This window comes from Syzygium oleosum, unplaced genomic scaffold (assembly GCF_021117445.2).
Source record: "Syzygium oleosum isolate NSW1041296 unplaced genomic scaffold, Sole_v2.1 Sole_v2.13, whole genome shotgun sequence".
In the NCBI taxonomy this organism is placed as follows: Eukaryota; Viridiplantae; Streptophyta; class Magnoliopsida; order Myrtales; family Myrtaceae; genus Syzygium; species Syzygium oleosum.
This window is the reverse complement of record NW_026607497.1, coordinates 1242216-1253768: the sequence shown is the minus strand read 5'-3', so window position 1 is coordinate 1253768 and position 11553 is coordinate 1242216. Positions and strand designations below refer to the sequence as shown.

The window sequence follows — 11553 nt, the reverse complement described above, 5'->3', positions numbered from 1 at the left end:
CTCGAGCGAGAAGGAGCCCAAATGGGCGAGGGCAGCGCCCGCTCGAGCCTCGCCGTCGCCCAGATCGGCGAGGGCCGCAGACTTGCTCGCTTGGGCAACCGTCGCCGATCTGGGCCAGGGCTCGCTCAAGCGAGCACGGCCCTCGCCGATCTGGGCGACGGCGAGGCTCGAGCGAGCGCGGCCTCGCTCGAGCGACTGCGGCCCTCGCCCAGATTCGCGAGGGCGGCGGTCGCTCGAGCGAGAAGGAGCCCAAATGGGCGAGGGCAGCGCCCGCTCGAGCCTCGTCGTCGCCCAGATCGGCGAGGACCGCGGACGCGCTCGCTTGGGCAACCATCGCCGATCTGGGCCAGGGCTCACTCAAGCGAGCACGGCCCTCGTCGATCTGGGCGATGGCCAGGCTCGAGCGAGCGTGGCCTCGCTCGAGCGACCGCTGCCTTGCTCGAGCGACCGCGGCCCTCGCCCAGATTCGCGAGGGCGGCGGTCGCTCTAGCGAGAGCGAGCCTAGATGGGCGAGGCCAGCGCTCGCTCGAGCCTCGCCGTCGTCGATCTGGGCAAGGGCTCACTCGAGCGAGCGTCGCCCTCGCCGGTCTGGGCGACGGCGAGCTCGAGCGAGTGCGGCCCTCGCCCACTCGCTCCAGCTTGCTGTCACCCAGACCGACGAGGGCAGCGCTCGCTCGAGTGAGCCCTTGCCTAGATCGGCGATGGTTGCTCGAGCGAGCGCCGTCGAATGAGAAGGAGCAGAAGGAGCAAGTCATCAGCAAGAACTTACCTCGAACGAGAAGGAGCAGCCTCGTCGGTGTCGGTGAAGGAGCAGCCTCGTGGGTGAAGGAGCAACAGCGGTGAAGGAGCAGAGCAGAACGAGCTCTGCGCAGGAGAGGAGTAAAAAGTGATTCCAAAATTGTTTCTTATTTTGGAACCTCAGCGCTTCCAAAATTGTTTCTTATTTCTGTGCCGAGAAACAAGAAGCTAGTTTTTTTTGTTTCTTGTTTCTCATCCAAAATTGTTTCTGGGCATAAATTTTTGTAAAATTGTGCCGAGGAATAAAAAATTTACCAAACGCATTTCTGTTCCCAAACTGTTCTGGGAACAAAAGAACAGAAATTTTTACTATTTGGCACGTTACCAAACGGGCCCTAAGCATCCATGAAATTTGGGTCATTCAAAACTCACCTATTGAATGGCCAATGACATGAGCTCTTTCCCATCCCAGGTGATTGAGTACAGCAATCACATCTTTCGCCATAATCTTTGTCCTGCTCCAGAAATCACATCGAAAGTCAAAGTCAATTTTCATTAAAATGTTTTTGGAACAACACCAAATTATCATCAAACTAAAAGACTAAGAAAGCCATCCAATGTGCACGATTATTCCAACGAAAGCTGAAGCAGCATTTCAGCTTTGCACCAACTGGCAACCATTCTCCTGTGAATACGCTCTTGATTCAAGAAACTCCACGAAGTAGCACACACTCAAATGAACTAGAAAGCTCCCGGTATGCGTCGATCGGACTCACGTGTACTCCGACATGTCGACGGGCACAGAACTCCGACCGGTACTACGATTGTCGAACGCGCACACCTTGACCCCACCATCACCACCAGCGCCAGCTCCTCCACCGAGGGCTCGCCAAAGGGGCTTTGGGAGGCGACGGCAGAGGCGCGGTTCGTCATAGAGAGCCAAGCGGAGCCGTTTCTCTGTGAAAGAGAGAGAGGGGCAGAGGACGAATCGCCAATGGGGGCTTCGGAGGCGACGGCGTAGGCGGAGGCGGCCGCGTGGTTGGATCTGAGCCACCGATCTTCACGTTAGGGCAAAAACGACGAGAATAAGTTCAAGTCATATAAAATCCTAACCTGAGAATGGGGCTTCGGAGCAACGCAGAGGGCGAGTCAGAGCCCGAGATCGCCAAAGGGGCTTCGGGAGGCAACGGCGGAGGCGCGGTTCGTCACAGAGAGCCAAGCGGTGTCGTTTCTTGGGACAGAGAGAGAGGGGCAGAGGACGAATCGCCAATGGGGGCTTCGGAGGCGACGACGTAGGCGGAGGCGGCCGCGTGGTCGGGATCTGAGCCACCGACGGGCTCCGGGAGGCGACGGCGAAGGCAACTGGCAAAGGCGGAGGCGCGGTTCACAAAAAGAGCGGCGCTTCGCGGAGGAGAGAGAGAGAGAGAGAGAGAGAGAGAGAGAGAGAGAGAGAGAGAGAGAGAGAGAGAGAGAGAGAGAGAGAGAGCATATGGGTTTTCTAGAAGGGAAGGCGGAGGCCACCAGCGGGCGCGGCGGGTTCACGATCAAAGGAGGCGAAGTCGCGGAGGAAGGAAGAGGAGGTCGCGAGCGGGAGGAATTTTGAGCGAGACGAGCGAGGGAGAGAGAAACCGGGGGAAAAGCGTATATTTGAGCAGTAGAGGCAAGATGACGGAGGGTTAACGGAGGATGGAAGAAAGAAGGGAAAGAGTTAGATTTTTTAATAAATCTGATTTGTGGGCCCGCTTGTCACGTGTCACACACCCAATGGAGTTGTGTATTGCTGATGTGGAGTATTCTACTCATGCAATATTTTCTCCTCTCTCTCTTCCTCCCTAAAAAAAAAACTTAGAATTTCGTGAAGATTACGATCGTAGATTCCTAGTTAGACTTTGTATCAATCACGCGATATCGCACCAAATTTTCGTCTCTTTATACAATCAACTGGCTGCCGTGGTGAACACCAAACCGATTTTGTGAGCACCACATCAGCATTTCACAGGAAAAAATTGTCCGATTTTTGGGTCAAAATGTATTGAGTACAAAGAAGAAAATGAAAATTCATTGGATTGGGGGATTGAAATATCACAGTTCGACCATTCAATTGCAAAATCTGCTGAAATTTGACGATCATGTTGAAGGGAGCATCGCCACTCTCTCTCCCTTCTCCAGATTTTTCTTTAGAGAAATCTAGTTGCCAAGTTGTTATACAATAAATAATTAAGATAAGAAGATATTTATATTAGAATATTGTAGAAAGCTAGAAAAGTTGGTGAATGCACTAACTTTGCATCCTATAAATAGGAGCAACTTGCTCCATGTGTAGGTGTGGAGTAGAAAGAACTCCACCGTGGATGTGTGTTGAGTGTTGTTCTTGTAATAATAAGAAATTATTTATTATAATCACGCTTCCGAAGCTCTACAGATTGCGAGTGATTCACTTACCGACAAAAATAAGCCGCACATGCCAATATCAATATTGTTTTGCATGGGAAGAAAAAAGAGTAGAGATGCCGTCACTTGTACTTTCCGTCATGTCGTAGCTACGTGATCCGTGACATCCTGAAATTTGTCCATTTGGGATTTATGAAATGCTTGATTTTATGAACATACTCGTAGTTAGTTCTCGCCCGGAACTGATCATTCCGGAGATACTAACTATTAGGGAAAGGCTAATTAGGGATTTAAATTCGTGCGACTAAAGAAAATTCGATCGTGAATTGATTTTCGACCATAAAATCGTCGATGTGACATTTTGAGCCACTGTAGGCCGATCCAAGGATAACCAGGGGTCAGTTCGTCACTGTCATAGTAGTGGATCGCGGGTGATTCCGCTGGACCACGAAATGAATTGGCGGATGATCCTGAATCTATACCAAACGATCGTGCCTGACGGAACTAGCGATCGAACTTCGCGATTACATGACAATCGAAGTCGTCACGAACTGAATGAACTTGCACGTGACTTGATTTATTATCAGTCACGGGTTGAATATGCAAATTTCCCCAAAAGCCGCCCGTTAGTTTGAGAAACGCTCGAGTTACGTTAAATAAAATCCAATTATTAATTGGAGCCTAAATTGGGTATCGCAAAAAATTAAGAAGTCACAACGGGACGTTAGGATGACATTGTGGTTGGAACGTACAGCTTTGGATTTTCCCGAATCCTTCAGAAAATTCAAATTCGGCAAGAAAATGGAAAAGTGACCATTTTACCCTTGGAAGTTTATAAAGGGGCAAGTGTTAAAGGGGATGGGCATTTTGGTCATTTTGCCCTAATTTTTGAGTTGAACAATTTTGCCCTTGGAATTTTATGAAATTCTCAAATTGCCCTTGGATATTTTTGGGAAAGATTCGATCTGGGCCGTCGATCTCAGGATAAGAATGAATCTCGGCCGTTGATTGGATTTATGAGGAAAGGGCATGATGGTCATTTTGGCCCCTCAATTATTGGTTTTTGACTATTTAAGTCCAAACACTCTCTCTCTCTCTCATCTCTCGGCTCCATCTCTCTCTCCCCCTCCCCTCACCGCCGACCGCCCCTCCCTCTCGGCTGCGCCACCGCCGTCCAGCCACCGTCCACCCAACCGCCGCCGCACCACCACCGTCCCCCTCAACCTCTCGGTTCTCTCTCTCTCCCCCTCTCCTGTGGCCGTGAGGAACCGGCCCAAGCCGCCGCTCACCGCCACCGCCGTTGCCGAGCCAATCGCCGCCGCTCACCGTTGACCGCCGCTCGTTTTCTGCTCTAGCCGAGTTAGTCTAGAGTTCGGTAAGTCGCGCCCTAAACTTTATTTAGGACTTCGGATATCGACGGACAAATTTGAGGTGGAATCGGGTTTAATTAGACGCGGATTAGTATGATTTCAGGGGCGGAATTGATTAGCGGGCCTTAGGAATGAAATTGGGAGATTTTGGTGGAAAATTAGAGGCCAAAAGCGGGCTGTGAGAGGCTGAAATGCGTGCTGTGATGTGTTGTCCGGTATGTAAATGGGTATTTGGATTCGGCGATTAATTGTGTGAAAATGTCGTGAAGGACCGGAATTGATTTGCCGTAGTTTGGATGTAGAAAAATGGCAATTCGTATGTTAATTGGGTGTTTGTAATGTGGCTGAGTTGTGGTGATGAAATTGGGTGCATTAATGTGCAATTGATTGATGCCCGAGTGTGCGCACGTGTGAGATTTGAGATGTGCGATGTTCGTGTGATTACTAAATCCCTGAGGCGGTACCATTACGCGGGGATATTTTCGTCCTGAGGCGGTACGACTACGCGGGACGATGCCCGGTATTACTGGAAGGTGGCCAACCTGAGGCGGTACTGTTACGCGGGTTGTGTTGTAGGTGGTGGGTGTTAAGCCTGAGGCGGTACCACTACGCGGGCAAGATATATGGCCTGAGGTGGTACCACTACGCGGGCCTTGAAGTGTTGTTATGAGTTAGTCGCAATGAACCTGATGTGGTACCATTACGCGGGTCACTGGCGAGTAGTGTGGAAAAGAGGTGATAAGATCGGAACGAATGCATGAAACGTAATTAGATTGTGCATGTGATTGGAAATTTTACTACCATGGCTAACGTGCAGGTTGCACGCTGGAAAGGCCTAGGTAAGTACAAATGGCGTGCCTGCTATGTGATGGTTGGGTGTGTGATTGTGTTTGTGATTGTTTGGAGGTACGTGATAACCTAAGTGAGGTTTAGGGTGCGTGCTTGCTGAGATGTATTCTCATGGTTGTTTCAACCAAACATTTCAGAACCCCGGCCTGAGTAATGAATCCTTCGCCGCCGCCGCCACCTGAGCGTTTTGGAGTACCGGTGCACACCGATCACAATGTTGTAGAGTTTCCTATAGATGATAATATGACCTGGATTAAGCATACGATGGTAGTTTGGGTAGACGTAGGATTACCTCTCTGGCAAGCCAACACGTACACGGCTTGGTTCTTTGGAGACGGGATAGACGAGTTTGGTCCCGTTCGTGGATTTGACGTCCCCTTTGATGGAGTTGGGGATTGGGACCCGTCTGCTATACCTCCTCCTGATAGCGAATTGACTAGTGTGGAGACTTGTCTGGCGCAGTCTGGATTGCAACAAGCGCCTGTAGCACCTGAGCCCTCGGAGGCCGAGCATGAACCAGAACCTGATGAATCGCAGGCGGGGTACGATCCAATGGACGTGGATCTCGAGGCGATCCCAGAGGAAGAACCGGAAGAAGAAGAGCCCGAGGCAGAACCCGAGGATGAACCTGCTGAGCCTGAAGGAGAACCGGAGTATATACCCCCGTATGAACAGTGGATTGACCCCAAATTTGTACCAGAGTACGGGTCTGATGAGGAGTCCGACTCGGAGGAGCGGGACAAGGTTCCAGTAGAGTCGGGTGACATAAATCACCCGATCGAGATTGAGGCCGAGCCTGAGTCCTCGGAAGAGCAGATAGTCCAAGGAAATTCAGATTCAAATGACAAAGAATCAGACTCGGAGTGGACGCCAAGCAGAGGGTGTAGGGGCTAGGTTCAGGGGTTGGAATAGGAAGTTGAGGTGTTCCATTTTTGGTGATAGGGAAACCCAGGCTATCGATCCTTTTTTATGTCGGTGGTTAATAGTGTAGAAGTTCGGTGTGCTTGTGTATATGGTGGTTTGTAAATTGTGAATATTATATAAGTTTGAATGATGAATGAGTATATTTATTCTCCTTAATTATCCCAGTTTTATTTGTCCGGGTATTGGTGACTTTCGCTGATTGTTTCAAATCTCTGATAAGTTCAATTGGGTCGGCGATACCCTGGGACATCGCATTATTCAATCAGAGAAGTGTGTCGCGGGCTCGAAGGGGTTCGGGGCGTGACATGATCAACGTCTTGTCAAACTTCTAATTCGACAATAATTTACCTTTAAACAAGATAGTGGTAGTTTTATTAGGCTAATTGGCTAAAGGAGCTTTCCGAACATTGAACAGGAGGGAGATCTTTAAAGCTTTTTGGTGAAGCAATAACTTTCCAATGACTTTAGCTTCAATAAATACGGTCCTTATGAGAAAAACAGATTTAATATCGATAGAATATTTAATTTTTGAATCATGCCTTTATCTAAAGCATTAAGTCTCCATGACAGTTGGTAGCGGTCTCACAAATGTTCAAATTTTTCAAGACTCTTTATTTGTCTCTCTTATTATATATTTTCATGTTTAGTATTAGGCTAAAAGCCTATAATATTATAATATCAAACTACATATTCATTTAAAAGTTAAAACCTTTAGAACAATTAGTAGTAGTTACAAAAAACTTTACGAATATATTGTTTTATTGTCATAGATTGAGCTTATACCAACGAACTTAATCCCGTTGCCTTTATGTTAATTTTATTAGAGGGTATAGTGTTGTCTCTATAATTTTGTCCTTAGAAAGCTATTTTCTCTTAACATTGCAATAGCTCTCTATATTTTATTTATGAAGTTACTTCCATTTTTTTTGGTTGCTTCCTGTTCAATGTGATATAAAGTTTAAGGTTAATGCTATTTTTTCTTAGGTAACTGTGAACATATAGGTGAACTGAACTTATGATGATGATTTAACCTTATTACCTTGGTTTAGGTTGATAGTTTGAAATCGAGGAAGCTGATTATCTTGAAAACGGATACTATATTGGACCACAGACACATAAACTATTTAATATTATAATGTCAAATCACGCATTTATCTAAAAGTTATAGGTATAATAAAAAAAATTTAACAAAAAAGGAATATTTAAAAGGAAAGCATCATTAGAAAAATCTCAAGCAAAAATATTACCCGATTATGTATACATTTTTTTGGGTTAATACTACAAAAAATCCCAAACTAGGACATCAGCGGTGCATTTATTCCAAACTAATTTTCGTGTCACGAAAAATTTTAAATTGGTTGACCGCGCCATATTTGCCCCAAATTATATTTAGGCTCCGTTCGTTTCGCGGAAAATATTCTCCTTTTGGAAAATATTTTCCCGGAAGTCATTTTCCTGGAAAATGTTTTCCTGGAACATAATTTTCCGGTGTTCGGCGATCAATATGAAAAAGTTTCGGAAAATATTTTTCGCCGGCGGCGACGGGCGGCCGGCGACGGGCGGCGGCGGCGGCCGGCGGCGGTGACCGAGATCCGGGGGGGCAGTGGCGGCAACCGGAGGGGGGAAGGAGGAGTTTGGCGGAAAATGATTTCCGCTTTTCAGAAGCGGAAATCATTTTCCGCCAATTTGGTCATGTTTTCCCTCATTGGGGGAAAATATTTTCTGGGGGAAAATATTTTCCGCCCCCGAACACCGGAAAACCCGAAAAATATTTTCCTGGAAAATATTTTTCGGGTTTTCCGGTATTCGGGGGGCGAAAAACGTTTTCCGAGGGAAAATATTTTCCTTCCCCCCCTCACAAAATAGCCTAAGTCTATGGAAAATGACTTTCGCTTCTTCAAAAGCGGAAATTATTTTCCGGAGCTTCTTCTTCTTCTTCTTCTTCACTAAGGTCGCCGGCTGCCGCCGCCCGCCGGTCGCCCGCCGGTCGCCGCCGCCGCAGCTGTCACGCCCCGAACCCCAACGGGCTCGCGACACCCCTTCCACGGTCGTATTGAACGCGACGTCCCAGGACGCGTCGCCGACCCAAACGAACTACGCAAGCGGAAGCGAAATAAAACAACCCGGACAATAAAATATGACGAAGGGATAGCATCAAACAATAATTCCAAATACACAACATCAAAACGGAGTAGTGGTTTGGATATCCTACTTCACTATACAAAAGAGGGGCACACAAAAATATGGGGCAACTTGACCCGTCCTTGATCCCCGAGATACCATTGCAGCGTCTCCAATCACTCATGGTCGCGGATCTGAAATGGTTATATAATAACCGTGAGAACGAGTCTCAATAAGCAACCCCCTATACCCCACGTAGGCCAATGCGTACCCAGACAAGTCATATATGCAATCTACCCCATAACATATAGAATTCGCATCATTATACTTACCTTGCCATCAAGCCCATGTAAACTCTGCACGTTAGTCGTCACATGATAATGCAATAATAGTAATTAAATAACACATCACAATCGCTCAAACACCAACCACACTTGCACTCAATCAATCCAACTAATTCAACCAGCCAATTCAATCACACGTTCAACCAGCCAATTCAATCACACTCAATTCGCATGCGTGGCCGAACATCTTTCTCACGACCCGCGCCACTGCGCCTCAGGTCCATTCTCACTGCCCGCGCCACTGCGCCTCAGGCCCACTTGGCACACCGGCCATTCATGCTTTCACACGGACCGCCGTCAACACGTCCCAAGTCGGCAGCCCTCCGATCAATCCGGGCTCAATTTCCAATGACCGACGTAAATACGTCCCGGTCCAACACACCTCTAACGGGCCACCGTCAACACGTCTCAAGCCCGCATCCATTTGGCACACCGGCCATTCATGCCTTCACACGGACCGCCGTCAACACGTCCCAAGTCCGTAGCCCTCCGATCAATCCGGGCTTATAATCGACAGGCATGCACACGCCATTCAATTAAATCAATTTCACGCCAATTGCATTAAATCATCCATATTCACAACTCAATCCAATTCACAATTCGCCACGTCAATCCACAAACCCGACGTTCAAGTCGGCCACGTACGATCACCCAAATCATGCACATTATTTTATCCAATCCAATTAGCACAATTATATCATAATATAATTAAATTAAATCACGCTCTAACCGTTCTAAACCCGAGACAAGTCATAAAATACCCAAAGTACTAAATAGGGTTTAGAAAGTCACTTACTTCAATTTGGCTCGGGAAAAACCCGCACGGGCTCAAAAACGGGCCGGATGAGAAGTGCCGAATGAACAGTAACGGGCCCTGATGAACAGTGTTCGGAATGAACAGTAATGGGCCCCGGATGAACAGTACTCGGAATGAACAGTACGGGCCCCGGATGAACAGTACCCCGGAAGGAACAGTGACGGGCCTGGATGAACAGTACCCCCGGAATGAACAGTGACGCCCCCCTCGGCTGAACCGTACGAGCAAGGGCGCGGGCTCGGCCACGGCTCGGGGCACTCTAGGGCTGGCTGGGCAGGGTCGCCGGGGCTAGGTGGTGGTAGACGGGGCAGCGACGGCGGCCGGTACGGCGGCGCGCGGCTGCTGGTCGAGGCGGCGCCGGGGAGAGCCCAAAACAGGGGAGGCGTCGGGGAGGAAGAAAAACAGAGGAAGAAAGGTGGTGGCGGCCAAGGGGGGAAGCGGCAGGTCGGCGGAGGTGGCTGAGGGGAGAGACTGGGTGGCGGAGGCGGAGCGGCAGCGGCCGGAACGGCGGCTCGCGGCAGCGACGAAGCTGGGAGCCGAAACAGGGGAAGACGTCGGGGAAGAGAGAAACAGGGGAGAGGAAGTCGCGCGGCGGCCGGAGGCGGCACGGCGGCGTCTCGGGTGGCCGGGCGACGGAGGACAGGCCGGCGGACGGCTGGGCAACGCCGGACCACGGCGGACGCAGCGGCAAGCTGCTGCTCGCGTGCAGCGTGGACAGGGCCGGCGACAGGCGGACAAGGCCGACGAGCGGCGGTCGCGGGCAACAAGCGGCGGCACAGCTCGGTCGGGCGACGGCGACGGGGCTGGAGGCGAGCTCGGTCGGCGTCGGCTGGTGCGAGCAGAAGCAGAAACGATTGAGCGGCGAAGGAGGAGGAAGAAGAAGAAGAAAGAAGGAAGAAGAAAAAGAAAAAAAGGAAGAGAGAGAAGGAGAAGGGATGGGTCTGACAGGGGGGCAAATGTGCGCAAGGGGAAAAGGTGACCGGGGAGAGAGAGAGAGAGAGAAAAACAATAAAAAAAAATTAACTTCAATCAAATATTAAATGCGATCCGATGACCCAAATTCAAAATCGAAAGCGATCTACCGGTCCAAAATAAGCCTCGCATATAAAAAGGGACAAAGGCCGAATTAATTAAATCAAACTATATCGAGGGAGGTCTACTAGTCCAAATTCGCACCCGGTCAAAAACTCCCCTTTTTCCATTATTCCTGACAATCTCAACGCTGGCTACGATAATATTGACACCGTCCAATTTATTTCGTCCTGAAACTCCCGAAAATCGACTGTCAAGTTCGGGGTCTAAATAACGGCCAAATTCGATCGAGCGCGATTCTAGCGAAATCTCAATTTTAAAACAATAACCGAGAGTGATCAGTTCCCGGGCGAGATTTTACTATAAGCACACTGACGAATTACACGTTTTATAAATCCCAACTATGGGCCGAAATTCGGAATATCACAACTCTTCCCCCCTTACAAAAATTTCGTCCTCGAAATTTACAATCCAACCCAACTATTCAAACAAATGGGGGTACTGGTGTCGCATTAACTCTTCACTTTCCCACGTCGCACCTTCGGTTTCATGGTGTTCCCAAATCACTTTAACCATCGGAATTGTCTTGTTCCTCAACATTCTCTCCATTCTGTCCTCGATTCGAACTGGCTTTTCCACGTACGACACTCTGTCGTCCACGTCTATTTCCTCGTAGTTCAGCACGTGGGTCGGGTCCGGTTCATACTTTCTTAACATTGACACGTGGAAGACGTTATGAACTTGCGACAAATTCGGCGGCAAGGCGAGACGATATGCCAACATCCCAATCCTTTCCAAAATCTCGAATGGGCCTATATACCTTGGACTTAGTTTCCCTTTCTTGCCAAATCGAGATAGTCCTCTCATCGGCGAGACCTTAAGAAACACATGGTCGCCAACTCGAAACTCCAACGGTCTACGCCTTCGGTCTGCGTAACTTTTCTGACGGCTCTGAGCTGTTCTTAGC

At 48.9% G+C, this 11553-nt stretch overlaps 1 protein-coding gene across 1 annotated transcript in view; it reads right to left on the bottom strand.

Annotated features, from left to right (window-relative positions):
* The window catches only part of LOC130139675 (uncharacterized), a 30020-nt gene that overhangs the window by 13545 nt on the left and 4922 nt on the right, over window positions 1-11553 (bottom strand). Inside the window, exons 2-3 of the mRNA XM_056317199.1 lie at window positions 1515-1796; window positions 1171-1253 (exon numbers count right to left, since the gene is read on the bottom strand). Coding sequence (XP_056173174.1) covers window positions 1171-1253; window positions 1515-1796 — 365 coding nt within the window. The remainder of the gene's footprint in view (window positions 1-1170; window positions 1254-1514; window positions 1797-11553) is intronic.